The 25,600-nt window shown below is 41.1% G+C and overlaps 8 protein-coding genes and 1 long non-coding RNA gene across 10 annotated transcripts; 5 read left to right on the top strand and 4 right to left on the bottom strand.

Annotated features, from left to right (window-relative positions):
• Window positions 1-10: 10 nt before the first annotated feature.
• nprl3 (NPR3-like, GATOR1 complex subunit) lies at window positions 11-9,013 on the bottom strand. 2 transcript variants are annotated; one of them, XM_040190806.2, is made up of 14 exons: window positions 8,556-8,983; window positions 8,030-8,099; window positions 6,890-6,928; window positions 6,037-6,169; window positions 4,861-4,935; window positions 3,955-4,108; window positions 3,749-3,830; window positions 3,501-3,638; window positions 2,529-2,685; window positions 2,149-2,255; window positions 1,892-2,021; window positions 1,074-1,263; window positions 785-977; window positions 11-384 (listed from the first exon to the last, which is right to left on the bottom strand). In XM_040190806.2, the coding sequence occupies exons 1-14, from the start codon at window positions 8,734-8,736 to the stop codon at window positions 219-221; spliced, it is 1,815 nt and encodes a 604-aa protein (XP_040046740.1). In that variant the 5' UTR covers window positions 8,737-8,983; the 3' UTR covers window positions 11-218. The 2 variants fall into 2 exon arrangements, with proteins under 2 accessions (XP_040046740.1, XP_040046741.1); XM_040190807.2 differs by lacking the exon at window positions 6,890-6,928 and having other exon boundaries at window positions 8,556-9,013.
• LOC120827728 (uncharacterized) lies at window positions 6,169-8,931 on the top strand. The gene is made up of 2 exons (XR_005713440.2): window positions 6,169-7,832; window positions 7,900-8,931. It is a non-coding gene; the product is annotated as an uncharacterized LOC120827728 (long non-coding RNA).
• A 1,176-nt stretch (window positions 9,014-10,189) lies between the features above and the next one.
• Window positions 10,190-10,944, top strand: LOC100174873 (beta globin). Its single transcript, NM_001267638.1, is given in 3 exon segments — window positions 10,190-10,300; window positions 10,409-10,631; window positions 10,724-10,944. Coding segments are annotated over 3 exon segments (444 nt in total). The 5' UTR covers window positions 10,190-10,208; the 3' UTR covers window positions 10,853-10,944.
• Window positions 10,945-11,596: 652 nt separating this feature from the next.
• On the bottom strand, window positions 11,597-12,388 carry LOC120827727 (hemoglobin subunit alpha-1). The gene is made up of 3 exons (XM_040190823.2): window positions 12,248-12,388; window positions 11,956-12,163; window positions 11,597-11,819 (listed from the first exon to the last, which is right to left on the bottom strand). The coding sequence occupies exons 1-3, from the start codon at window positions 12,340-12,342 to the stop codon at window positions 11,691-11,693; spliced, it is 432 nt and encodes a 143-aa protein (XP_040046757.1). The 5' UTR covers window positions 12,343-12,388; the 3' UTR covers window positions 11,597-11,690.
• Window positions 12,389-13,244: 856 nt separating this feature from the next.
• On the top strand, window positions 13,245-14,179 carry LOC120827720 (hemoglobin subunit beta-2). Its single transcript, XM_040190814.2, has 3 exons — window positions 13,245-13,539; window positions 13,647-13,869; window positions 13,953-14,179. The coding sequence occupies exons 1-3, from the start codon at window positions 13,448-13,450 to the stop codon at window positions 14,079-14,081; spliced, it is 444 nt and encodes a 147-aa protein (XP_040046748.1). The 5' UTR covers window positions 13,245-13,447; the 3' UTR covers window positions 14,082-14,179.
• Window positions 14,180-17,085: 2,906 nt separating this feature from the next.
• Window positions 17,086-18,277, top strand: LOC120827722 (hemoglobin subunit beta-2). The gene is made up of 3 exons (XM_040190816.2): window positions 17,086-17,579; window positions 17,750-17,972; window positions 18,066-18,277. The coding sequence occupies exons 1-3, from the start codon at window positions 17,488-17,490 to the stop codon at window positions 18,192-18,194; spliced, it is 444 nt and encodes a 147-aa protein (XP_040046750.1). The 5' UTR covers window positions 17,086-17,487; the 3' UTR covers window positions 18,195-18,277.
• A 1,050-nt stretch (window positions 18,278-19,327) lies between these two features.
• On the bottom strand, window positions 19,328-20,210 carry LOC120827726 (hemoglobin embryonic subunit alpha). The gene is made up of 3 exons (XM_040190822.2): window positions 19,991-20,210; window positions 19,674-19,881; window positions 19,328-19,538 (listed from the first exon to the last, which is right to left on the bottom strand). Exons 1-3 carry the CDS (start codon window positions 20,086-20,088, stop codon window positions 19,410-19,412), a joined length of 435 nt encoding a protein of 144 aa, XP_040046756.2. The 5' UTR covers window positions 20,089-20,210; the 3' UTR covers window positions 19,328-19,409.
• Window positions 20,211-21,127: 917 nt separating this feature from the next.
• LOC120827723 (hemoglobin subunit beta) lies at window positions 21,128-21,996 on the top strand. Its single transcript, XM_040190817.2, has 3 exons — window positions 21,128-21,309; window positions 21,471-21,693; window positions 21,786-21,996. The coding sequence occupies exons 1-3, from the start codon at window positions 21,218-21,220 to the stop codon at window positions 21,912-21,914; spliced, it is 444 nt and encodes a 147-aa protein (XP_040046751.2). The 5' UTR covers window positions 21,128-21,217; the 3' UTR covers window positions 21,915-21,996.
• A 1,145-nt stretch (window positions 21,997-23,141) lies between these two features.
• LOC120827724 (hemoglobin embryonic subunit alpha) lies at window positions 23,142-24,028 on the bottom strand. The gene is made up of 3 exons (XM_040190818.2): window positions 23,811-24,028; window positions 23,495-23,702; window positions 23,142-23,348 (listed from the first exon to the last, which is right to left on the bottom strand). Exons 1-3 carry the CDS (start codon window positions 23,906-23,908, stop codon window positions 23,220-23,222), a joined length of 435 nt encoding a protein of 144 aa, XP_040046752.1. The 5' UTR covers window positions 23,909-24,028; the 3' UTR covers window positions 23,142-23,219.
• Between the last annotated feature and the right edge of the window lie 1,572 nt (window positions 24,029-25,600).

Raw genomic sequence — 25,600 nt, 5'->3', positions numbered from 1 at the left:
GCTTGAGCCATTTCTGATATGTGCAAAATAATTTAATATTGTAAACAAACATTTGGCTCCTGAGGGAAAAACACTTTATACATTTTCGCAATTGTTGTGTCAGCTCATATTAAAATGGCACTGTTGAGCAATAGCACTTAGCCGTGAGCACAGCGGCTATTAACCAATCTCAAACTGACATTTTCCAGTTGGTGAGAGCAGACATCGTCTCTGCTCAACTACTCCATGGGTGACTGAAAGATTGAAATAATAGGATCCTCATGGTTTGTCACCACAAGGACACTGCGGAACTTGTCAAACAGTGTCTTGAGGTGCGACCGTCTCATGTTTTCGTTGTACATAATCTCTTCCAGGTGGTGATGGCCCCGGAAATAGTGCAGCAGCCTGGAAGCAGTTAAAATCAAATGCAGAATAATAGGTTTAATATAGCTCGACTATGAATGTGAGGTATTTCCTATTGCAAACACATGCACGCTGAACAAATAATCTCTACTTTCCAGACAAGTTGGTTTCTGTTAAATTTCTTAATATTATGTGAATGCAAAACATTTCCAAACTAGGGACAAAGCATTAACAGTGATTAATAACATCATGAATCACTGACTCTCCACTAGGGTGTATCCCATCTGTTAAGGCGCCATACGACACTACAACAACAGCGACCATGTGAGTGCATTGTGAGTCACACTGTGCGAGATGCGGCTAATAAAATCTTGGTGGCATTCAGTCCCGCTTTGATAGAGGGGCTTTTAACTGTCTGAAAATAGACTTCTGGCTTAATTACCTGGCAAACATCCGCAGATCCTCTGGATTTTGTGCAGCGGGGATGTTGAGAATAACCTGCCTCTCGCGCTCTGAAAGACTGGCCAGCAGCGTCTCTGTCATCCTCTTGTTAAGTGGAGAGTCCCCACCGGGCAGCAGCTCTGCACTGGAGTTGTCCATACTGGGACTGGTGAGGGTCATGTCATCACTGCTGGCTGTGCACAGGAAGCACAAAGGCGATCATAGACTTAAGCATCGCCACGTGGCACCTCTAAGAGACGGGCAGAGGAGAGAGCTGAGGGAGGACGTACTCGGGGAGCCAAAACTGAGCGCGCTAGGGGTGCTGAGACTGCGGCCTCCAACCCGGGCAGCCAGCGGAGGGTCTTCATCCCTCAACCCGGGCTCATCCTCGCTGGGCGCCACCAGCAGGCAGGCGTAGGTGTGCAGCTGTATCAGCAGGCGGCGCTGGAGCATCCACACCACCATCTGGATCAGCTGGGCCTGATGGGAGCAGCACACGTAAACACGTAAACACGATAACACGTCATCGCCCTAACCAGGTCAGGTGACTTAAATCAGCCACAGGTACGAGCTCTAAATGGAGCCACAAAAAAGAGCTGCAAGCGCAGGAGCTGATGTCTCTTTGCTATTTATTATTCATCACAGGCGCTAAAGTAGCGATGCCAAAAGCAGCACGGTTCAGAGGAGAACACCAGATGGTTCTGCTTTTACAATCCGCTATCTGCATTTACAGGAATAGTCCTGTACGTGCAAGGGATTTACCAGAAAAAGGTCATTTCAATTTTGTTTCATTTGTTAGAAGAAAGCCGGTTATTTCCAAGTACATTTTTTCCTTTCTGGGATTAATAAAAAAAGAATGACATTATTTTAAGGAACAGAAAACATAACAAAATAGAGTTAACTGACATCCAGGATGATTGTCTCTCTTTTATCCACATTGTATTATTGTTTATTTTATGTTGGATATATATGTACACACTTATTAATAGTGGTGGCCTCATTTTCTATTAATACTAATTACTCATTGGTTTACACGTGTAGTGTGTTTAATCCAGTGGGCATGGGTGAGGTTATTTCCTGAGTGTTTGTACGTGTCTGATAATCCTACCTCCTGTGCCAGAGCTTCCAGGGGGTTTCTGAACTCGGCCAGTGAGACAGGCAGGGAGAACTTGGCCAACATGGAGGGCAGATCATGACCAGCAAATTGCTGGGCAAACTGTTCAGCCAATGGGGAGTATCTATCATGGGAGAGATGGACATTATTTCCACTTTTCCCTTGGACACAGATTTAAAATACATCTTCAAAGAGGTTTTAAAGCTTCATCGGCTCTACGGTAATCAGTACATCACATTATTAACGCTTACAGGCAGATGTTGGCATGAGGAGACAGCATGTAGACGTTGTTCTCACACAGCGGGAAGATGATGATTGCTTTTCCCCAATAAACCAAGTGAGCAGCAATTTGAAATATCTGAGAGGAAAAGGAGTTTAAGAATGATACAAATGATGTGAAATGTAATCATCCAAACAAAAAGACTATTTGCAATTGAAAACCAACTGTAGAAGGAAAAGCTTCTTGGATTGGCTGCTTCAACATTTTCTTTCTGAAAGTACTTTTGCTGACCACTAGATGGCAGCGAGACACCATCAACACCTCTGGGACATTTACTGACACGTTTCTGTACTATATGTAAAAAAGACAATCGGATATCTCTGCCATGGTCGCCCTTTGGTTTGTATCCACCTGAAGTAAAGCCAGGTCGGCATCTTGTGCGAGCTGCTGCAGGTTTTTCACCGCTGAGCAGGTTTTGATGAGGCGCACCATCGCAGGAGAGCAGTCCAGAGGAAGCTGGCTCAGCAGGGCCTTCTCACTTTCTAGCAGCAGCAGGGCATGATAGGGTCTGGAGGATCAAACGACAGATCACGCAGCCTCTGAATAGACGGATCTTCTCTTCACAGGTCAAAAGGGAATAGCGTACAGAACAACTGAGTATCCAAAGGCACAAACCGACCACTCGGATTCATTTAAATTAAAATCCTCTTTCTCCAGTGCCGTAGAAATGCAGTGGAATAAATGCTTCTAAAGAGGGATATATTTTTATGCTAAAGTAACAACAGGTGGCAGCATACTCCACACAAAAGTCTTCATTGGTTTCTCCAGAAGGTTTGAGCAGCAAGTCAGCATTGAAGCTCCGAATTTACAAGCCCTTCATCCGCCGTTAAAGACACCAAGACTCCTTTGAAAAGAACTGATGCTGCTTTCGGGCATGTTAGCGGACTAAATGTAAGGGTGACGAAATCATGAGTTTATCCTATTATATATTATAATATTTAGCGTATTGTTCTTTTTCTTACCGGTCTCGTAGTCAAGTCAAGTCACACTATTAATTATGTTGAGAATAAAAAATAAATTTAGCAAAAAAGAAGAATTGTTGCAAAGATGTTGCATTTTTGGAAAAAGAAGAAAACTATTAGCACATAGATACTGCTATAATAAATGAAAAGTTGTATTTAAACATAACATCTAAATATAATCAGGAATAATGCATTAGAAAAAGCTCAATCTGCATATTAATTTATGTAACGTTTTGAGAAGTGGAAGGTTGGCCGGCGTGTCGGTGGTTCGTCATGATAGACAATTTTCACTTTCACATTCCACAGCCGCTGACTAAAACCAAATAGAGCAACGTCTAAACGGTGTATTTTAGCCACAAACCTTATTGCCTTGAGGCTGCGCTCTAACGCCTCAGGGGGGATGTAGGTGCCACCGATCCTGTGGATCTTGTGGGGTAAGCAGAAGCTCACCTCGAGCCAGTTGTTAATATGCAGTCGCACAACGCCAGTCGTACAAAGGCTGCAACAACATGAATGTTGGGGTCAGCTGTGTGAACAATTTGCATCCTGCCTGGAAAGAAAGGAGGAGGAGTAACAAAAACTAGCCCTGTATTACATTTAATCACACACCTGTCATACGCCTCCTTCAGGTCCCTGGCTAGTTTACATTTGGGGAGAATTTGTCTAAATGGGGACTGCGGGTTTCCATCCGCTTGAATCGGGACAAAACACAGAATGAAACTATTACACTACATAACAACATTAGTATACCGAGAAGTTCCATTGCGCAATAATAAACGAGTGATTCTGCACAACTAGCCCCTCATGCATCTCACTCTCGGTCATGGTGGTGATCTCATCCTGAACGGCCAGCATCAGCTTGGCCTCCCTGGTCAGGTACTGGCAGCGCCGCTCCTCGTGCTGCATGGCTATGGCAATGCGGCGGGACAAGTTGTGCATGCAGCTGATGACGGATGGGTCAGCATTCGCCTGTAGACGCCAAAGATGAGAAGGAGACTCTTTATGAACACTAATGAATATTATGTTAACTGAACCACGTTCTCAGTACGACGAAGTTTATTCAGGGTTTTGTATGCATCAAACTTGTATTTCTAATATTCTGTCAGTGTGGATGGACCAATTCTATAAAAATGAACAGCTTCTCTTGGCATTGCTCTGAAGCTTTTCTTTCAGAGTAGATTCAAAAGCAAAAACACAATGCAGATGTATCAAAATGAACATGTATGATAACATAAAATAATTTATTGGTAGACATATGTGAATGGTTTCATTTTGTGAAAGGAAACATGTTAGAAAAAGCCAATGTTATTTTTGCTGTTCAGGGTACAAATGCAACAGTTGCTGAGTCTACAAAACATGACTGAGCACTTTTCGACCTCAGCTGCACTGGGACTGACCGAGTGCAGTGACTCAGCATGGGCGGGGACAGGCGGCCCCCTGTTGCGCAGCATGATTAAGCATAGCGCATTGGCCCCCACTCCCTCTTTAGCTCCCATGCTCTCACAGATAGTGAGAGTTTACTGGAATATTATCACTCACTCACACCCCTCACGTTCACCGTAAACACAGATTAACACAGAGTACGAGTGTCCCACCCACAGCCAGCTGACTAAATTGTGCCAGAAATGATATGCGATATTAAAAGTTTATACACCACAAGCAAAATTCTAAACTTAATACAATGTGACATCTAAATGATTTAGCTCGAAGCCATTTCCTACCCTGAGTGCAAACACCACACTGAACAGGATCATCGTAGGCATTTCTCTCTTAGGTGAAGGGTCCGTTTTAGAAACCTGCCCGGGTAGAAAAATAGGTTTTTCATAAGTGGCATAAAATACATGTTCCCGAAAAGTTTTTAAAATGTGCGTCATGTTGATTTAAAGATGATTTAATTAAAAAGCAGCATAACCGTATAATAAAAAATGTTATTGGACTGCTATGGATTTTAGGTTTTTTTTCCATCACCTGTAACGAGAGCCGGGCGAACCAAACAATATCATTGCAATATTTGAAATTGCAATAAAATGGGTTCGTTGACCAATGATTTAACAACATTTGTATAATTAATCATCAGCCATATGGATAAAAAACTGCTAAAACGGTTATGTTCAGAAAATGTGCTCTACTGTAATACAGGTTTTAAAACCAGGAAAAGACAAACACTCATATCTGATAGCATATCAATAACCCTTTTAAATACCGTCATCTCGGCATCATGGGCGGTGAATCATTAGACACATTAACAGTCAGCAGGGAATTGCTGCTGCGGTATAGATTCATTTTACTAAGTGCAAAGCTGACATTAACATGGGGACCGAGGTGAACTAAGAAACAGTCTGGGAGCCAGATGGCAGGAGAATATTAACACAAACAATTGAATAATAAAGGTCGGGGTCGTCGTGGCGCAGGGGGTAGAGTGAGTGTGCTGGGAACCGCAAGGTTGGTGGTTCAAGTCCTGGCTGCCATGTTTCAAGTCGAAGTGTCTCTGAGCAAGACAACTAACCCCTAATTGCTCCCCGGGCAAAATGTGAAAAAGCCATGGGTTTAAAGTGTAATGTAAGTCGCTTTGGATAAAAGCGTCAGCTAAATGACCTGTAATGTAAAGATATTCATAGAATTCAATATGTTTTTTTTTAATTGACAGCATAAATCACATGTGTCAAATACAGTTTATAATAAAGAAGCTGAGGCCCAAAACTATTAAATGCAGTGATTCTACAGACGATACGTCACATCTTCTGTTGTGTTCACAAACTGTGCACTTACAGTTAATGTATCTTCAATATTGACATGATTTATTTGACAGTAAGTCATCGAAGGGAAAACTTGTACAACATCTTTTTTTTGCACTTGAAATGTTGCACTTCACAGTTTTTGACTTTTTCCTTCCTTACCTGAATGATGGAAGGATGCTGAAGGAGAGTAGGATGACCCACAAAACGAACATTGTCTATCTTCAGTTCAAACTTTTTCCCACACATTTCAGACTTGGTGGCCAGAATGGTGGCGAGGATGATGTCCGAGAACCTCGAAGAAGGAAAAAAACATCGTCAGTAAGAAAAAACGAGCACAGTGTGGTGGGAGGTTAAAGCACAGCAACAGCTGGGAGGAGTAAGACTGCTCACATTGTTCACATTCCTGTCTATAAGAGGGGTTTGCGTTAATAAGATGTATCTGCCTGTAATGTAATTCAACGATGTCAGCACAGATAAAAAGGTCTATGCGGCCATTGGACGGGAGAAGAGAGGAAGAGGCCTCCTTGCAACGACAGTGAAGTTGAATGAATGCAGAAATAGAAAGACACATGCTGGTTTGACTTAAGTAACTCATGCTGCAATTAAAGGGATACAAATCAAGGCGTTAACCTTCAGAAACAAATTAAACACATCAGACTTACCGCATAGCACAATTAAAAAAAGAATGTGCTGCATTTGCTTTACTGTAGTTTGCATTTGATTTATATTTTGTCTGCTCATTTTTGAGGTAAATTAATTCTTAATTATAGTTTCAAACTGTTTGATTTTCTTTTTCTCCAAAAGGGGCATTTCAGCACAGACGAAAAGCAGAACTGCAGTCCTGAATTGACCAAAGCACCGATTCACTGGATCTGCTAACGATGAAGGATTTGACTGAGATTAGGGTCGGGGATCCATAAAAAGGACACAAAATAGGAAAGAAGGGGATTAAAAAAAAACGACAGGGGTGATCTAAGCGGAGGAAAGGTGGTTTAGAATGATTTGGTCTTACCCTTCTACCAACTGTTCGTCAGTTAGTGGAGATTGTTCTCTGAAATGGGAATTGGGCCATAAAAAAAAAGAAGAAAAAAGCAAACAAAAGGGAAAATGCAACACACAGTTGGGCTGAATGCATAAAATGGACATCAACACAACAAACCTGTGATAGTGTGACGTGAAAATGCTCGTCTGCAGGTTGATTCAAGCAAATAACCAGTTTACTTAATGCTAATGTGGTCAATGTCGTCTTAAAAGCCACAAAAGCCTCAGTTCTGGATTAAAACCCAGAGCCTGTTTTCTTTAGAGAGGTATGCGGGGAAAAATAGATGTTTGTGTCCTCTTGCCTAGTGAGCTGAATTGAAACACTTTGAATGATCCGCTCCCTACAGACCTGAAGCCAACGTAACTTCAGCCAACAAACAAGGGACCAGCATTACCTGCCGTAAAGTGGAAGCATGAGAAAAACGAAATACTGGGACTTAAAAAGGTTCTCTGCCTGATAGTTTTGTTCAAAATCTTTTATCTTCACCAGTCAGTTAATAAATAAAAGTATTGTGAGTAAATACTTTATCAATATTCTAGGATAGATCACAAAACATTAAGAGTTACACTGTTGACAGATAACTACTGCAAGTAAACAAAGACAAATACACCAGTGTCTTTTGTTGACATTCCTTGATTGTAATGAGCCATTTAAGGCAGAATGATCATTTATATCATGTTAAAGATTATCTAAGACAATATCTCGGCTGATATCACAATGGTGAAATAATGATGTATTGCCCAGTGGAAAAACTGACTTCATCTGTATTTGTGTTTTTACTTTTTAAGTTATATTCATCCCATGTGGCTCGCCGCCAGCACAATGCATACTATTCGAACCACAAATACATGGAACACCAATTCTTGATTTAATGCACTTAAAACAAGAGTTATGTTAAGTTAAATTAGATATGGTCCAGCTCCTCAATTCTTCTTGAAAAATACAATAAGGTCTTTAAAAAATGAGATTCAATGCATAAGGCAGAAAAGCCTTTTGCGAGTATGTGATTCATTTTGGATGATGATATGGTTAGAATGGGCTGTGCCCACCTACAGTCAATTTCCTCAGTCAAAGATTAGTTTATATATTAAATAAAGACCCCATAAATACCTTGAATCGCCATCCGGATCTTCAACAACATCCCCGGTTGTGATCAGAGCATATGGACTTCGTTGTTTTGCTTGTGGACACAAATAAAAGCATTAAGTCAGTTTACGTGATTATTTATGCTCATTAAAAAAGTAAAACACATTAGAAAAAATGTTGCTCCCCTTTAAGTCACAGAACAACAGGTTCATGTTTGCTGGTAATTTACATCCAGCTAATTGATAACTTTCTTTAAGGATGTGGAAAGAATAAACAGCACACGAAAACCAATCACAACAACAACAGTGAGCTCACACAACCAATGACTTAAAGGGAAACCCGGTTGATTATTGCAAGCATTGAACAGGCAGTTCTGAGCAGTTGTTTTTATTAAGTTATTTTAAAACGGTTGTGCTCGCTCTGTAGATGAATATTTATGCGAGAGTCAAGGGGGACTGAATAAAGACTCAACTCAACTCGGCGTTTCGAGGCCGAGCTGTGATTCTGCGGCTAACGGAGCTCACTGAGCCGACAGCTAAACCAACGTTACCTGACAGGGACGCCGGGCACTCGGCCGCTCTTTGGAACGGATAACGGAATAGGAGTTTGTTACCCCGGCTACCAGAGCTAACAAGTACCACGCTGATGGGACTCGTTTTGTCCCCAGCTCCGCACAGGCTACTTTGAGCCTGTCTGGGAGACTTTCGGTCCCCGGCTGAGGGCTTGAACATCGTGATGTCGGCCGCCAGCGAACCTCCGACCCGACAAGTGACCGTCAGCTGGTAGCGGGCGTGTTATTGTACGCCGGACGCGAACACCGCGCCGGGAATGAATCACAGCCTAAGTAGAAATAACTTCCGAGGCATGCAGTCCTGCCGCACTCCCATATCACGCAGCCGCCATTGTTTTGTGTCACTTTGAAAAGTGTTCGGCTGAAACAGAGGCTGCTTTTTGGATCCTCCTCCCGCTATTTCGACAACGGCCGGTGCTTTACTCCTCCCGTCTAGTGGTCTGAATAGCTGTCTGTTTAGTGATGGTATATCATATACAATAGCAAACAGTGGCCTGTATAAAGCAAATACGACCCCACAAAGCGCCGTGCAGGCTGCAGAAAACGCCAAATCAAAATATATGGTAACAAGATTGTACTATGTAGGATACCTGAAAATATATTCCAGATTGTTATTTTTGTATTCATGTTGTTTTCCATCAATTTACTTGGGAATTAAAAAGAGCCTTCATAGTTAAAGGTATGTGAGAAATATTGTCCATCTTGCATCACCCTATAGATGGCAGTTGCGAGTGATTTAAGGAGAGTTATCACAAAGATATGAGTGTGTCTGTCTGTCCATCCTCCGCATATCGTGACAATTGTTCTTCTTCACGAGTGTCTAGATTCACTTGAAAGTCGAAGATGGCCGGTCTGGAAATATGCATTTAGGGTTCAGATAAAATGAAAAGCATTATTTGCCTTTTGCGATGTATGCCTGGAAATGGTAGTAAAATCGAAAGTGAGCTGCAGGGAAACAACTTTAAACATCATCTAGAAGCTTGATGAGAAGTAATACAAAGATGCATTTCACGTAGTATTTTTTGCATTCATTAAGAGCATATGCTCAATAACGCATTAAAGAAGATAATTTATCAGTTAAGATTTTCACAAAATTATATTACACAGACGGAAAATACTTCTTCTAGATTTGTATTACTACAAACAGATAGTTCACCACAATGTCCGTAAACTGGATGCCATCATTAGCAGTGATGAAATATATATTTTTAAAAGGTTGAAGTTGTATTAGTTAAATCAGAATTGTGCATTCTATTACAGAGTGGAGTAAAAGAGTATACAAATATATTCTGTTAAACGGTCACTTTCAGGGTGGTTTTTAGTGCCGTCTTCTTTTGGCATCAAACAAACCTAGACTTTGCCCACATTTCTTATCATGACAGACACGTTTCTTGATGTGCAGCCAGTATGATTTATTTCTTCTGCTTCAGACACAATCTAAGAATTGCAGCTTAGCATTTTCTTTATCAATTTGGCAAAACCGTACCACTCGGCCAACCCACTTAACCGTTCCATCCTATGATTGGATAAAATTCCAATCGCCTATTTCTGGGAGGAGTGAAACGCTCTTTAATAAATTGCATCGCGTGCTGACCCACGCAGTAGTAGTTGATCACATCTACAGCTGACAAAATGGTCGTATGGACAGACTTCGAGCGCTCCACCATCCAGGACATCTTCTCCAAGATGGACTATGAGGTGGTGGGCCCTGCAGCTCTCACCAGGTCGGTCAAATCTTCTATTTTTCTATGTTTCTATGTTCTCCTCCACATGAATGTGTACGAATATACTTCTTTATTTTGAGTGGCGACTGATCTTCCGTGGTTCCTCAGGTGTCTCATCGTCTACCCCTGGACTCAGAGGTATTTCGGCAACTTCGGAAACCTCTACAACGCCGCCGCGATCATGGGAAATCCGATGGTTGCAAAACACGGCACCACAATCCTCCACGGCCTGGACCGCGGTGTGAAGAACATGGACGACCTCAAGGCAACCTACGCCGAGCTGAGCGTGCTGCACTCCGAGAAACTGCACGTGGACCCCGACAACTTCAAGGTAACTTTCGACTGATGATCTTGTTCAACAAGCGTTAAAAAGAGGACCAACCGTTCATGTCGCTGATGCTTCTGATGCTTGTTGTGTTGCAGCTTCTCTCCGACTGCCTGACCATCGTGGTGGCTGCAAAGTTGGGCAAAGCCTTCACTGGAGAAGTCCAGGCAGCTTTCCAGAAGTTCCTGGCCGTGGTGGTGTCCTCCCTGGGAAGACAGTACCACTAGAGAGCTGCAACTGAGGAGCCTCACATACTGATCGCGAAAAGCTCTGTTGTTTGTCATGTCTCAATGGATCAATAAAACGATAAGCATTTCAACCACTTCTCTGTCCGTCTGTGTCCGTGGTTAAACAGCCCGATGTAAAAGCCTTTATTCAAACGAGGTAACGCGGCATTCCAAACCATGCAACCTTTTCTCTTTCTACAGTATAGTGCTGTAATAATGAATGTCAGTGGTGGAGAAGGTTTACAATATGGCAATGATGACCGCTTTCAACGATTTACATCATGATTCATTACAATAATCGAACATATTTGTATTATTACAATGCACTTATAATAATGCAAACCTAATCATATGTGTTATTTTGATATGGCAACGATATTTCTCTTTTAAATATAGTTGAAAATAGAAAATAATCCATTAAAGCAGAAAATTTGAAGTGGGGCAACATTTTAAAAATGTATGTGGAAAAAATGTATATTACTAATATTACTCTCTGTTGAAATATTGAGTTTTTAACTGATAGTCCTTGGTTTATTGTGAGATAATACTTTAAATACATTGCTGTTGAACCTGTTAAATGTCAATATTTTATCGGTGTCTCATATCCGCCATGTGTGAACCCTATTTTTTATTGCCTTTATAGGTCCTAATATCGTCGTTCCATTATCAATTGACCTGAGTTGAACCCATTTGAAAAACGTAGGCCACCTGATTGAGAAAGATTCACTCCACCACACAAACATGTTCATTGCATTTGATATTTTATTAATATTCTCAAGGACAGAGAGCATCTTATGAAAGATCACCCTGCTGTGCGTCAGCGGCTCCTGTATACAGTTTATCTGTATTTCTCGGCCAGGGCACGAGACAAAGCGCCCAGGAACTTATCCATGGCCACGTGGACCTCGGGGGTGAAGTCTTTGGGGAACAGGATGGCCATGACCACAAGGATGTTGTGGGAGAGAATCTGTGAAAAGAGCAGACTTGAATTTAAAGCAAGGCCAAGCATTGGTGTTTAAAATACTTGAACCACAAGATTTTTTTTTCTTCCGTTTTTTTTTAAATTAGATGACGTGTGAATCCCCATCTACGACAACACCTACCTTGAAGTTGGCAGGGTCCACACGCAGAGTGAAGGCATGCAGCTCACTGAGGTTCAGGAGACCCGCATTCAGGTCGTCGATTTTGTTTATGGCCTCTGCAACTCCACCCATCACGGCCTTTCCGTGCTTCACCACCGGATCGGACCCGGCGCTCATGTCCTTCCAGTGGGCGAAGTAGGTCTTGGTCTGAGGGTACACCGTCAGCATCCTGAGGAACACAAGAGAGCGAGTGAGTAAGCGGGCGGCCACAGAAACGGGTATTTCAGGAACGGCTCCTGCGGTCTGGATTTACCTGGACAGAGCATCGGATCCGATGTCGCCAGCCTTGCCGGACACCTTCGCCCAGAAGGCCTTGACCGCGTCCTTGTCCTTAGCGTTGAGACTCATCTTGTTTGACGGTTGTTTGTCTGAATGCCGATCAGCTCAGACGTGGGGTGTTTTATACATGAAACGGCGCAGGGGCGCGCCCCGGATACCTCAAGATAGCCCGATTTGGAAAGGTTCCAAGTGATACGTTGCAGTCGGAATGTGATAAACCTCCCACGAATTCTATAGTTAATTTAAACACGGCTCTTTATTTCTCATCGCGGTGGATTTTTTGCATGCAGTTTTAATACATTATTTTCGCCAATTCTGAGATGGCGTATGTGTGCATGTTGGTAGACAGTCATTGAATTGCATAAGTTGGTTATAAGTTGAGACCCTTTTGCTTTCAACAAGTGTATTAAGTGTGGATGTTAATCCCCATAATAGCAATAACCGTTTGACGTAGTTGGATCATTTCTTTAGCGCTTAAACAACCAAACTCAATATTCTAAAAGTTACTGGGATGGTCAAAACATCTAAAATCTGGAATTCATCAATTTTGGGTTGTTGTTTTTTGTATTCCTGATCTCTTAATGTGGTATTTTAGGTGATTTTCTGTAATCTTATCAATTATAGAATTAAAATTAAATTAAATATACATATTTATGTTAGATATTGGACCAACATCTGTGTGACAAATGTCATTAACACAAAGTTAATTTATGAGACAAAGGGAATTGAGGTTTATCCGTGATAACGTTGTACATTTCTTTACATTCATTGGAATATTTGGATATATTGTTTTTATTTATTAATATATGACAACTTGCCACTTGGAGTTAATCGCCAGTCTCCCAGTTGTACGATTATGGCATTAACCGTTAACTGCTATGACTCCTCGCCTCTTAAAATGAGGAGGTATGGGTTAGTTGTTATCTTGATGTTGCCATATAGAATTACACATCACGCCCCACTAAATGTGTGTTTCGCCTCCTCAAAGCATTGCAGATTCGCCCTTTCTTTATCATCTTTTCCAAAACCGCGCTCGGCCAACCCACTTACCCACTCGATCGAATGATTGGAAGAGATAACGATCGCATATTTGGGGGAGGGGTTACGTAGTTCTATTAAAGTGGAGTCGGGAACCGACCCGCAGTAGTAGTTGATCACATCTACAGCTGACAAAATGGTCGTATGGACAGACTTCGAGCGCTCCACCATCCAGGACATCTTCTCCAAGATGGACTATGAGGTGGTGGGCCCTGCAGCTCTCACCAGGTCGGTCAAATCTTCTATTTTTCTATGTTGTATGTTTTCCTCCACATGAATGTGTAAGAATATACTTCTTTATTTTGAGTGGCGACTGATCTTCCGTGGTTCCTCAGGTGTCTCATCGTCTACCCCTGGACTCAGAGGTATTTCGGCAACTTCGGAAACCTCTACAACGCCGCCGCGATCATGGGAAATCCGATGGTTGCAAAACACGGCACCACAATCCTCCACGGCCTGGACCGCGGTGTGAAGAACATGGACGACCTCAAGACAACCTACGCCGAGCTGAGCGTGCTGCACTCCGAGAAACTGCACGTGGACCCCGACAACTTCAAGGTAACTTTCGACTGATGATCTTGTTCAACAAGCGTTAAAAAGAGGACCAACCGTTCATGTCGCTGATGCTTGTTGTGTTGCAGCTCCTCTCCGACTGCCTGACCATCGTGGTGGCTGCTCAGTTGGGCAAAGCCTTCACTGCAGAGGTCCAGGCAGCTTTCCAGAAGTTCCTGGCCGTGGTGGTGTCCTCCCTGGGAAGACAGTACCACTAGAGAGCTGCAACTGAGGACCCGCACACGCTGTTCACGAAAAAGCTCTGTTGTTTGTCATGTCTCAATGGCGTAAATAAATAAAACATTTCAACCACTCATCACTGTGTGCGCTTATGGTCAATCAGGCCGATGTAAAAGCGGCAGCCTTTTTTCACAATAAATGCTCAGGGAGGAAAATACATTCTAAACCATTTAATGTTTCATTATGTATGTAGAAAAGTGAGAGACGTGAGAGGCCTGTATTCAAATGGTTGAACTGGGAAAGGTACAGCAGTAGTATTGGCATCATACAGCAGAATAACCTTCAAATGTTTATACATTATAATATAATATAATATAATAATCACATTACGTCTATTATTATTATACATTATGCGTTGTTCTTAATAGTAGTTATTCACCTGTGAAGGAGATTATAAAATAAAAATGTTCACTCAAAGCCAAAAAATCACAAGCACTTTCAACAATAAACTCGTTTTTCTGCGGATTTATTACCGGCCCCGTGAATACTTATAGTGAATAAGCGACGCAGTAATAAATGGACATAATACGTTTATAAAATTACGTGTTCTAGAAGCAGCTCGTGCAGTTTGGCCTCTTTCTCCTAGAAGGCTGTGCATCCTTGTCTTTATAACTGACACTAACTTGACGATTAAACGCCAGACTTTTGAATTATAATGCTAAAAACAGTGCATGAACTCACCCGAGCAACATCCAAGATAGGCAGCAGCGCATTTGGACACCTTCCAAACTGAACGCTGCAGGTTACGTGAGATAAACTTCTCGCAATGGCTCGGTGTACTATGGAATACATTTATTTTTTCTTTTATGACATTTAAATCCTCACAAAAGCAAATTAGTACAGTGGGAAAACGACCAAGACTCATTCAAAACGTTATATTGTTTTTGAGAAACTGAATTATTCGACCGTTGTTAAGCTCGTAAAATCGAAAATGACACAGGTTTGAATTGTAGTTTGCTGTCTTCGGTAATAACTGACGTTTTACTTTCCCCGAGGTTAAAAGAATTGAATATTTTTGTGCTGATGAAATAAAAACATTTCGAAATATTTTTATTCACGGTGTAAACGCTCAAGGAAAAAGTACTGATTTAAATCATCCTTCTGCAATGAACGATTTACATAGAATAATTTGGTCCACAGCTGATACAGCGTTAAAAGGTCATTCGATGTGGAGATTGTAGCTATATCAACAATAATAATGTACTAATAAACAAATGTATAGGTTGAATGGATATACAGTACTCTATTAAAACATGATTGAAAAACAGTTTAGATTGAACGAAAATAAAAAAAATACGAATTAGTAACATAATGACCGCCCGCAGCGCTTTTGTCGACCGTAAGTTTCGTCTGCGAGAGGGATTTCAGACTTTACAATATACACAGCATATAACATTTAATCCGTTATGGCATTAAGACCCTGTAACTATATTTGCATTCGCCTTATAGGGCGGAGCTGGTACTTTATCTCCCGTTGTAGTCAGACCCCAAAGTGTCTAAGCTAAATATGAAGAATGAAGAAATATGAAGAAATAGAAAAAGTAAATGAACAATTTAAAGAAAGAGAAACGGGTTGAAATGTAGGCAAATATTTGCACCCCCAAAACAAGACAGGTAAAAACAGGACACGAAATTGGGCCAGCATGGGTAAAGGTACGTTGTAAGATAAGGTCCGTGCTGCTCCAACTGCCCCCCTGCACCTGCACCACACCGGGCCCTTTAAAGGGGCGGAGCGGCGCACCTGAAGACTATCCCGGGACGCACCTATCGACCGTTATAAGATGCACCATTACACAGTCTCCTGTTAAAAACACAAGGGAGACAACAAATAAAACCGCATCTGCAGTACCACATGCACCCCAAAGCTCACACAGATAATCGCAACATGTACACGATAAAAAGTAAATAATAAAAATGTAAGTAAAAGCATAACTAGACATTACCGAACAAAGTTGGGCCGAAAAATGTTTTTTTATTGGTTTTGATCTATCACGAGAGATATATTAGAATAAACCATCATTGCACAACATGAGATGAAGAGCCAGCAATCTAGAATTAAGTATTACAACTACAAAAAAGAGACTTGTGAATTTACTACCAAGAGCCAGGAGGGCTGACGTGGGAGCTGGTCGGCAATAATGATTGAAAGTCTCACAATAAGAGACAACTAAACGAATACAGTTGTAATAATGCACTGATAATTAGTTTAATCATATCATATTGTTCAAGCATGCCCCGTTTAATGTTTTAGATTAAGATTATGCCAAATAATTGTAACGTAAATTAACGGTATATAAGTGTGGAGGTCATTGAAACATAAATTAACTCACTCTCGGCCTACATTGTGTTGGAATGCCACCTAGTGGATTGAAAATGTTTGTGTTCAACCATCATCATGGTCCTTGCACCTTATTTAGATATTGGCAACGCGGTGGAAACTTAAGCTTATCGAGTGCATTATTCGATTATATTGTTAATATAGGACGCAAACCCGAGATATAGGCCTACATTTCAGGTAAAAACGGAAAAACTGTCGTATCTTAACTTTGTCTTCCCTCCCCTCATAAACCACTAGATGGCAGCTTCAGACAAAGAATCAAGATAATCAATTCACTCTTGATCTTCTGGAGTAAAACAATTCTTTCACGGTAATGTGATACTGAAGCGACAGATACATTCCCCCCGGAAGGGAGTGGGTCTTGTTTTTACTTTTGAAAATCTTGACCGGCCTCTCAATCTCCAAAGATGCATTCAATGCCTAATTTGTGTTAATGGCGCCATTAACCATTAACCATTAATTGTGTTAATGGCGCCTGCGTCCCTTTGTTCGTCCTTCGTCATCCGACCACGGTTTAAGTATTTTAATGACATTTACATCCCTTTCTTGTTCAGACAAGAAGAGCAATTAACGCAGCTCGATGTATTGTTCATCAGTGTTCTATGAGCCGTGCCGATGTACAACAACAACCTTCCATAGTGTGCATTACCAGGGGGACTATCAACACACAACCATCAATATTAAGAGAAAGTTCTGCTCTGTCGAGAGGAATGTGGCTCAACGGCAGTTATAAGGTGATTGTTAAACCAACCTTGTAACATTTTAAACGTTCATTAACTCTTTTTTTAAAACGGCATCGTTCAAAAACGACGTTGCTATTGAACGAAGACATGTAACCAATGAACCAGAACCATTAGACCCAGGTTTATTTCTGTCTGAAACATTTTAGGCGTCGTTCTACTGTTATCAATGTTGCAAATCTAAGAAATGGTGGACTCCTTGGCCAGCCCACCGCCCATCCAACCAGGGAGGGGAGCAGGGGGCCTTTAAAAACCGCATCTCATGTCTGAGAGCAGAACCGACAGATCACCAGAAGAATCGGCACTATGGTTGCATGGACAGAATTCGAGCGCGCCACCATCCAGGACATCTTCTCCAAAATCGACTATGATGTCGTAGGTCCTGCAGCTCTGTCCAGGTGAGTCTTAACTCTGCGTTAACCAGGTGTGCATGAGACCAAATCCTCAACGGATCCGGATTTCCTTCAGTCATTGTGCACAACGCTTTTCAGACATTTTCAATTCCTCCTCTCCGCACATAGGTTTGATCTCCACATTTCACCGTGTGACGTTGACGTGCTTTTCTCAGGTGTCTGGTCGTCTACCCCTGGACGCAGAGGTATTTCGGTAACTTCGGAAACCTCTACAACGCCGCAGCAATTATGGGAAATCCGCTGGTTGCAAAACACGGAACGACTATCCTCAACGGACTGGAGCGGGCTGTGAAGGACATGGACAACATCAAGGCAACCTACGCCGAGCTGAGCGTGCTGCACTCCGAGAAACTGCACGTGGACCCCGACAACTTCAAGGTAACTTTCGACATGTTGATCTTGTTCAACAAGCGTTAAAAAGAGGACCAACCGTTCATGTCGCTGATGCTTCTGATGCTTGTTGTGTTGCAGCTCCTCTCCGACTGCCTGACCATCGTGGTGGCTGCTCGGTTCGGTGAAGCCTTCACTGCAGAAGTCCAGGCAGCTTTCCAGAAGTTCCTGGCCGTGGTGGTGTCCTCCCTGGGAAGACAGTACCACTAGAGAGCTGCAACAGAGGACCCTCACATCATGAAAAGCTTCGTTTTTGTTGTCTCAAAATAAAATAAAAACAATGAGCAAGTCGATCAGTTGTTTTTCAAGGGTTAGGGTTGATAATTGATCAATTGATATTAACATGAATAATAATATTGATATAAAATAATTTTAATTAAAAATGATGGCCTTCAGTGTGAACACAAGGGTTGATGACGTGAAAAAGTGCACGAATGCTGCTGCTTTATGAACAAACGTATTATTCAAATACTAAAAATGATACCGTCAATAATGTCCCATGGATTCTTGAACTATACTAAAGGTCATTTATTTTAATCTTCGAATAATACATATCGATTTCACCAAAACAGGGTTTGGACATTATTTTAGTTTTTTTTACTTTTAGTTGGTAAAAAAAAAAAATCATGAAAATGCAGAAAAAAATACTTTTTATATCTTTTGGACTTCTGCTTCGTGGAAAAATGTGTTGATAAAATTGAAAAAGTTTCCCAAAAGAGAAACACTAAAAATGATACTAACAATAATGAAAATAACTAACTTCTTTGTCGTGGCTCATGGATTTTCGATAGAGGTCATAAATTTAAAATGTTTATTTCACCAAAAAATGTATTATGCATTAGGAAATAATTTACAATTTCTTACTTTCTGTTGTTTTCTATGAGAAAATTAATTATGAAAATGTAAATCATTATTGAAATTGTCTTAAAGTATGAAACTATAGGGCTGCAAGAAACGACTGACTATTTAGTCAAATAAACAACTATGTGTGATGTCCAACGTCAGGATTTAAAAGTCTCTGCGGTAAAGTATCCAGATGTTTGGTATCGTGGTAGCTCAAATCCTAATTTCATATATCGAACTAAGAAAGAGCTAAAATAATAATTGGAGTGAATGCAGAAGAAAAATGTTTGAGGGTTTTTCTAGAGAATAATAATCACTGATTATCAAAATATTTCTTCATTCATTTTTTAAAATAAATTTATCGCTGAATTAATATATTAAGTGATGAACCTCTGTGTAAAATGTGACTTTTGGTATTTTTTAAATCTGTTTCGCGCTCTAGATTTGACTTTCGACCCATGACACAATCCATCTCAAAGTAACCAGAAAATAACAGTTCATTTTCTTTTTTGCATTAATGATTTTATTGATCATTATACACTGATCTCCTGCTGCAGCACATCCGGCCTCTTCTCCTGTTGTTTATCGGTACTTCTCAGACAGAGCCAGAGCCACAGCAGCCAGGAACTTGTCCATAGACACATGGACCTCAGGGGTGAAGTCGTTGGGCAACATGGTGGCCATGACCACCAGGAGGTTGTGGGAGAGGATCTGTGAAAGGAAAGCAATTACATATATGGAGGTTATTAAACATGCACACAGGCGGCTTGTGGCCGCTCAACGGTCTACGTTTGAGGAAGACTTTGCATCACAGTTCAGTGTCTCAGAATGAGTCTGTCTCTGCACCTTGAAGTTGGCAGGGTCCACACGCAGAGTGAAGGCGTGCAGCTCACTGAGGTTCAAGAGACCTCCTTTCAGGTCGTCGATCTTGGCCACAGCGTCTCCAACTCCAGCCATCACAGTCCGGCCGTGCTTCTTCACATCGGGAGAGGAGGCGCTCCGGTCCTTCCAGTGGGAGAAGTAAGTCTTGGTCTGCGGGTAAACTCTCAGCATCCTGGGTGAAAAAGAAAAACATCGATGAAAATGGGTGATGGTTTTACATATGCAACAATAAATGATCAATTAAAAGCGGGTTACATCCCTCGGCTTATGATCATAGTTACCTGGCCACGGCATCAGTGCCGATTTCCTCCCCTTGTCCAGAGACTTTAGCCCAGAAGGCTTTGACTACCTTCTTGTCCTTGGTAGAGAGAGTGGTCATCTTGGTGGTTGAATGAGTGCTTCTGAACGCTGCGATGAGCCCAAACTAGAGGTTTTTATGCTTGAAACAAAGCATGGACACACCCGGTTCCTCCTCCGAGATATGTTCAAAGGCGTTCCACGCGTGTTGTTTCAGTCCCCACGAGATAAGGAAAATCTTCTCATTGTGATGCTCGAGCTTCTTGGTCTTTAAATGATCACGTGATTTAGAAGTCCAAATTCCCCCTAAAAGAGTTGTGGAAGAACTTTTTTGATGTTTTACTCAAGTAAAAGTACATACAGTAGGCCTATTATTATTGGAATATGTTTAAGTGGCAGAAGAACATCACATAATCTTTGATGTGAAAAAATATCTTAATTATCACTGATATCTTTTCATCTGCAAAGTATAAAGTTGTCAAATGTTATAAACGTAAAACAACACTTTGTGTACAATGAACAAATAGGAAGAGCTGTGTAATTTAACTAATTTTAATCTGTGAATGTGGTAATCTGTTAATTTTAACTAACTTCCCATTCAGGTCGTAAGCTTCTACTTTATCCCTCAAAAGCTACTGAACCAAACAAAGAAAATAAAACCACTACATTGAGGTCAAGGCACATGAACTCCATTGATGTTGATGGCAGATGAAGAAACAAAAAACAAACTTAAGTTTGACGAACGTGATTCAGGTGATTGTTCAACAAGAATAAATGTAAAGATCGCTGTCCATGGTTCTGATGCTCAGGTCTTCAAGGAAGGGACAGCTGTCTGTCACAGCGTTTGCATTTTTCAGGCTGTGACTCTGCTAAGTTTCAACAGTTTGTGACCTCTTCCTTTTTTACAGTTTGGCACTTGTTGCCTCTTAGAGTACCAGCTATCTCTTTTCACCGTGGCTCTGAGGCCCTTTGCACATTTGCATCTTGTGCAGCTGTGGAGGATACAGCTGTTACTTGTTCTCTGTTTCATGCAGAGATAACTATAGGCGGAGAAGATACGCCCTTCTATTATCATCGCTTCAATCACACAGAATATGGCCGGCCCACCGCCCATCCAGTCACATGCTGCAGGAGGGGAGCAAGGGGCCTTTAAAAACAGCATCTGATGTCTGAGAGCAGAATCATCTGAGAAGCACAGAAGAATCGGCACTATGGTTGCATGGACAGAATTCGAGCGCGCCACCATCAAGGACATCTTCTCCAAGATCGACTACGATGTCGTAGGTCCTGCAGCTCTGTGCAGGTGAGTCTTAACTCTGCGTTAACAAGTTGTGCATGAGACCAAATCCTCAACATAACAGGATGTCCTTCAGTCATTGTACACAACGTCTTTCAGTTACATGTCCCCTCTGTATAAGTTTGATCTCCACATCCAACTCTGTGACGTTGACGTGCTTTCCTCAGGTGTCTGGTCGTCTACCCCTGGACTCAGAGGTATTTCGGTAACTTTGGAAACCTCTACAACGCCGCAGCAATTATGGGAAATCCGCTGGTTGCAAAACACGGAACAACTATTCTCAACGGACTGGAGCGGGCTGTGAAGGACATGGACAACATCAAGACAACTTACGCCGAGCTGAGCGTGCTGCACTCCGAGAAACTGCACGTGGACCCCGACAACTTCAAGGTAACTTTCGACTGATGATCTTGTTCAACAAGTGTTAGAAAGAGGACCAACCGTTCATGTCGCTGATGCTTCTGATGCTTGTTGTGTTGCAGCTCCTCTCCGACTGCCTGACCATCGTGGTGGCTGCTCAGTTCGGTAAAGCCTTCACTGCAGAAGTCCAGGCAGCTTTCCAGAAGTTCCTGGCCGTGGTGGTGTCCTCCCTGGGAAGACAGTACCACTAGAGAGCTGCAACAGAGAACCCTTGCATCATGAAAAGCTTTGTTTCTTTGTCTCAAAATATAATAAAAACAGTGAGCAAATTGATCAAGTTGTTTTTCAAGAATTTTTAATTTAATTGATATAAACATGAATAATAATATTGATGTAAAATAATTTTAAAAATGATGGCCTTCAGTGTAGATGGTGAACACAAGGTTTGATGAAGTGATAAAGTGCACAAATGCTCTCAAACAATTAGCTCAAATGAAACATGAAAAGAAACAAATGAAAGGGAGCATTTTAATACAAGGTTTATTTAAGGCTAATTTTCTAGTCTTTTGATTTTCTGCTTTATGAACAAACGTATTATTCAAAATACTAAAAATGATACCATCAATAATGTCCCATGGATTTTTGAACAATACTATACGTCATTTATTTTAATCTTTAATCTCGAATAATACATATCAATTTCACCAAAACAAGGTTTCATGCATAAGGACATCATTGTAGTTTTTTTTATTTTATTTAAAAAATATATATATTGAAAATGCAGAAATAAATAGTTTATATCTTTTGGACTTCTGCTTCGTGAAAAAACATGTTGATAAAATTGTGAAAGTGTCCTAAAAGAGAAACACTAAAAACGATACTAACAATAATGAAAATAACTAACTTCATTGTCATGGCTCATGGATTTTCGATAGAGGTCATACATTTAAAATGTTTATTTCACCAAAAAATGTATTACGCATTAGGAAACAATTTGTTACTTTCTGTTGTTTTCTATGAGAAAATGAATTATCAAAATGTAAATAATTATTGAAATGTTCTTATAAGTATGAAAATATTGGGCTGCAAGAAACGACTGACTATTTAGTAAACTAATCAACTATGTGTGATGTCCAACGTAAGGTTTTAAAAGTCTCTGCAGAAACGTATCCAGATGTTTGGTATCGTAGCGCAAATCTTAATTTCATATATAGAACTAAGAAAGAGCTAAAATAATAATTGGAGTGAATGCAGAAGAAAAATGTTTGAGGGTTTTTCTAGAGAATAATAATCACTGATTATCAAAATATTTCTTCATTCATTTTTTTAAATAAATTTATCGCTGAATTAATATATAAAGTGATGAACCTCTGTGTAAAATGTGACTTTTGGTATTTTTTAAATCTGTTTTGCGCTCTAGATTTGACTTTCGACCCATGACACAGTCCATCTCAAAGTAACCAGAAAACAACAGTTCATTTTCTTTTTTGCATTAATGCTTTTATTGATCAACACTGATCTCCTGCTGCAGCACATCCGGCCTCTTCTCCTGTTGTTTATCGGTACTTCTCAGACAGAGCCAGAGCCACAGCAGCCAGGAACTTGTCCATAGACACATGGACCTCAGGGGTGAAGTCGTTGGGCAACATGGTGGCCATGACCACCAGGAGGTTGTGGGAGAGGATCTGTGAAAGGAGAGCAATTACACATATGTTACATATATGGAGGTTATTAAACATGCACACAGGCGGCTTGTGGCCGCTCCACGGTCTACGTTTGAGGAAGACTTTGCATCACAGCTCAGTGTCTCAGAATGAGTCCGTCTCTGCACCTTGAAGTTGGCAGGGTCCACACGCAGAGTGAAGGCGTGCAGCTCACTGAGGTTCAAGAGACCTCCTTTCAGGTCGTCGATCTTGGCCACAGCGTCTCCAACTCCAGCCATCACAGTCCGGCCGTGCTTCTGCACATCGGGAGAGGAGGCGCTCCGGTCCTTCCAGTGGGAGAAGTAAGTCTTGGTCTGCGGGTAAACTCTCAGCATCCTGGGTGAAAAAGAAAAACATCGATGAAAATGGGTGATGCGTTTACATATTCAACAATAAATGTTAATTAAAAGCTGATTACATCCCTCGGCTTATGATCATAGTTACCTGGCCACGGCATCAGTGCCGATTTCCTCCCCTTGTCCAGAGACTTTAGCCCAGAAGGCTTTGACTACCTGCTTGTCCTTGGTAGAGAGAGTGGTCATCTTGGTGGTTGAATGAGTGCTTCTGAATGCCGCGATGAGCCCAAACTAGAGAGGTTTTTATGCTTGAAACAAAGCATGGACACACCCGGTTCCTCCTCCGAGATATGTTCAAAGGCGTTCCACGCGTGTTGTTGCAGTCCCCATAAGATAAGGAAAATCTTCTCATTGTGATGCTCGAGCTTCTTGGAAATTTTCATAATCTTCTCAAACAATCATGTGGGTGCTTTAGAAGTCCAAATTCCCCCTAAAAGAGTTGTGGAAGAAGTATTTTGATGTTTTACTTAGGCAAAGCAAGGCGAGGCAATTTTATTTGTATAGCGCTTTTCATACAAAAGGCAGACTCAAAGTGCTTCACATCATAACATTTCATACAATAAAGTGAAATAAAATGCAGGAATTAAAAGACAATTAAAAACAGCAAATAAAATTATAAATTAAAACCTTATTTAAATTGTTTAATTAAAGACAGAGGTTAAAAGTGCAATGTAGGTAAAATTTAGCAGAAGGCGAAGCTGAACATAAACGTTTTCAGTCTTGTTTTAAACATGGTCAGAGTTGGGGCAAGTCTTAAATCTTCAGGAAATTTGTTCCAGCTGTTTGTTGCGTAGTAACTAAATGATGCTTTACCATGATTTGTATTTACTCTGGGAATCACTAACAGATTGGTGTCAGAAGATCTTAGTGATCTTGAAGGCTTATGTAGTGGAAGCATATCAGTGATATACTTTGGCCATAAACCATGTAGTGATTTATATGTGAGCAGTAGGATTTAGAAAATAATTCTCTGACATACTGGGAGCCAATGTAAGGATTTAAGAATTGGTGTAATGTGCTCTCATTTTTTGGTCTTTGTTAGAACTCTAGCAGCAGCGTTCTGAACAAGCTGGAGCTGCCTGACAGTTTTTTTTGGAAGACCTGCAAGGAGACCCTTACAATAGTCTAGCCTACTAGTTATGAAGGCATGTAGTGTTTCTAAGTCTTGAGCTGACATGAGCCCTCTAAGTCGTGCTACATTTTTGAGGTGGTAGTAGGCCGATTTTGTTACTGATTTGATGTGACTCTCCAAGTGTAAATCTGAATCCATAATAACCCCCAGATCTCTGGCTTTATTTGATGTTTTCAGGGACAGAGAGTGAAGGTGTTGAGTTACTTTAAACCTTTCTTTTTTAGCACCAAATACAATGATCTCAGTTTTGTCTTCATTTAGTTGTAGGACATTTTGACACATTCAGTCTTTGATTTGCTCAATGCACTGGCACAGAAGATCTATGGGGCGATAGTCGTTTGGTGATAGCGCTACATAGATTTGGGTGTCATCAGCGTAGCAATGGTGGTCAATTTTATTTTTTGCATGATTTGTCCTAGTGGGAGCATGTAGATGTTGAATAAAGTCGGCCCTAAGATCGAACCTTGGGGGACTCCACACGTTGCGTCGGTTGTTTCTGATACGAAGTCACCAATGGAAACAAAATAGTTCCTGTCTTGTAGATATGACCTGAACCAGTTTAAGACTGTGTCTGAGAGTTTAAGTGCCTGAGAGTTTAAGTAAAAGGACATACAGTAGGCCTATTATTATTGGAATATATTTAAGTAGCAGAAGAACATCACATAATCTTTGATGAGAAAATGTAACTTAATTATCACTGATAATTTTCATCTGCAAAGTATAAAGTTGTCAAATGATAAACGTAA

This window comes from Gasterosteus aculeatus, chromosome 11 (genome assembly GCF_964276395.1).
Source record: "Gasterosteus aculeatus chromosome 11, fGasAcu3.hap1.1, whole genome shotgun sequence".
Lineage (NCBI taxonomy): Eukaryota > Metazoa > Chordata > Actinopteri > Perciformes > Gasterosteidae > Gasterosteus > Gasterosteus aculeatus.
The sequence above is the reverse complement of the archived record's forward strand: the minus strand, read 5'-3'. Positions and strand labels throughout refer to the sequence as shown.

Excerpts from the sequence above, each read along its gene's own strand:
- nprl3 (XM_040190806.2), bottom strand. The coding sequence starts at position 8,736 with ATGTTCAAGCCCTCAGCCGGGGACCGAAAGTCTCCCAGACAGGCTCAA. Across the intron at positions 2,686-3,500 it reads CGCAGCCTCAAGGCAATAAG|ACCCTATCATGCCCTGCTGC; the intron begins GTTTGTGGCTAA and ends TTGATCCTCCAG. Across the intron at positions 385-784 it reads GATCTGCGGATGTTTGCCAG|GCTGCTGCACTATTTCCGGG; the intron begins GTAATTAAGCCA and ends AACTGCTTCCAG.
- LOC120827727 (XM_040190823.2), bottom strand. The coding sequence starts at position 12,342 with ATGAGTCTCAACGCTAAGGACAAGGACGCGGTCAAGGCCTTCTGGGCG. Across the intron at positions 12,164-12,247 it reads GGATCCGATGCTCTGTCCAG|GATGCTGACGGTGTACCCTC; the intron begins GTAAATCCAGAC and ends TGTGTTCCTCAG. Across the intron at positions 11,820-11,955 it reads TGGACCCTGCCAACTTCAAG|ATTCTCTCCCACAACATCCT; the intron begins GTAGGTGTTGTC and ends CTCTTTTCACAG.
- LOC120827720 (XM_040190814.2), top strand. The coding sequence starts at position 13,448 with ATGGTCGTATGGACAGACTTCGAGCGCTCCACCATCCAGGACATCTTC. Across the intron at positions 13,540-13,646 it reads GGCCCTGCAGCTCTCACCAG|GTGTCTCATCGTCTACCCCT; the intron begins GTCGGTCAAATC and ends GTGGTTCCTCAG. Across the intron at positions 13,870-13,952 it reads TGGACCCCGACAACTTCAAG|CTCCTCTCCGACTGCCTGAC; the intron begins GTAACTTTCGAC and ends GTTGTGTTGCAG.
- LOC120827722 (XM_040190816.2), top strand. The coding sequence starts at position 17,488 with ATGGTTGCATGGACAGAATTCGAGCGCGCCACCATCCAGGACATCTTC. Across the intron at positions 17,580-17,749 it reads GGTCCTGCAGCTCTGTCCAG|GTGTCTGGTCGTCTACCCCT; the intron begins GTGAGTCTTAAC and ends TGCTTTTCTCAG. Across the intron at positions 17,973-18,065 it reads TGGACCCCGACAACTTCAAG|CTCCTCTCCGACTGCCTGAC; the intron begins GTAACTTTCGAC and ends GTTGTGTTGCAG.
- LOC120827726 (XM_040190822.2), bottom strand. The coding sequence starts at position 20,088 with ATGACCACTCTCTCTACCAAGGACAAGAAGGTAGTCAAAGCCTTCTGG. Across the intron at positions 19,882-19,990 it reads GGCACTGATGCCGTGGCCAG|GATGCTGAGAGTTTACCCGC; the intron begins GTAACTATGATC and ends TTTTTCACCCAG. Across the intron at positions 19,539-19,673 it reads TGGACCCTGCCAACTTCAAG|ATCCTCTCCCACAACCTCCT; the intron begins GTGCAGAGACAG and ends TTCCTTTCACAG.
- LOC120827723 (XM_040190817.2), top strand. The coding sequence starts at position 21,218 with ATGGTTGCATGGACAGAATTCGAGCGCGCCACCATCAAGGACATCTTC. Across the intron at positions 21,310-21,470 it reads GGTCCTGCAGCTCTGTGCAG|GTGTCTGGTCGTCTACCCCT; the intron begins GTGAGTCTTAAC and ends TGCTTTCCTCAG. Across the intron at positions 21,694-21,785 it reads TGGACCCCGACAACTTCAAG|CTCCTCTCCGACTGCCTGAC; the intron begins GTAACTTTCGAC and ends GTTGTGTTGCAG.
- LOC120827724 (XM_040190818.2), bottom strand. The coding sequence starts at position 23,908 with ATGACCACTCTCTCTACCAAGGACAAGCAGGTAGTCAAAGCCTTCTGG. Across the intron at positions 23,703-23,810 it reads GGCACTGATGCCGTGGCCAG|GATGCTGAGAGTTTACCCGC; the intron begins GTAACTATGATC and ends TTTTTCACCCAG. Across the intron at positions 23,349-23,494 it reads TGGACCCTGCCAACTTCAAG|ATCCTCTCCCACAACCTCCT; the intron begins GTGCAGAGACGG and ends CTCCTTTCACAG.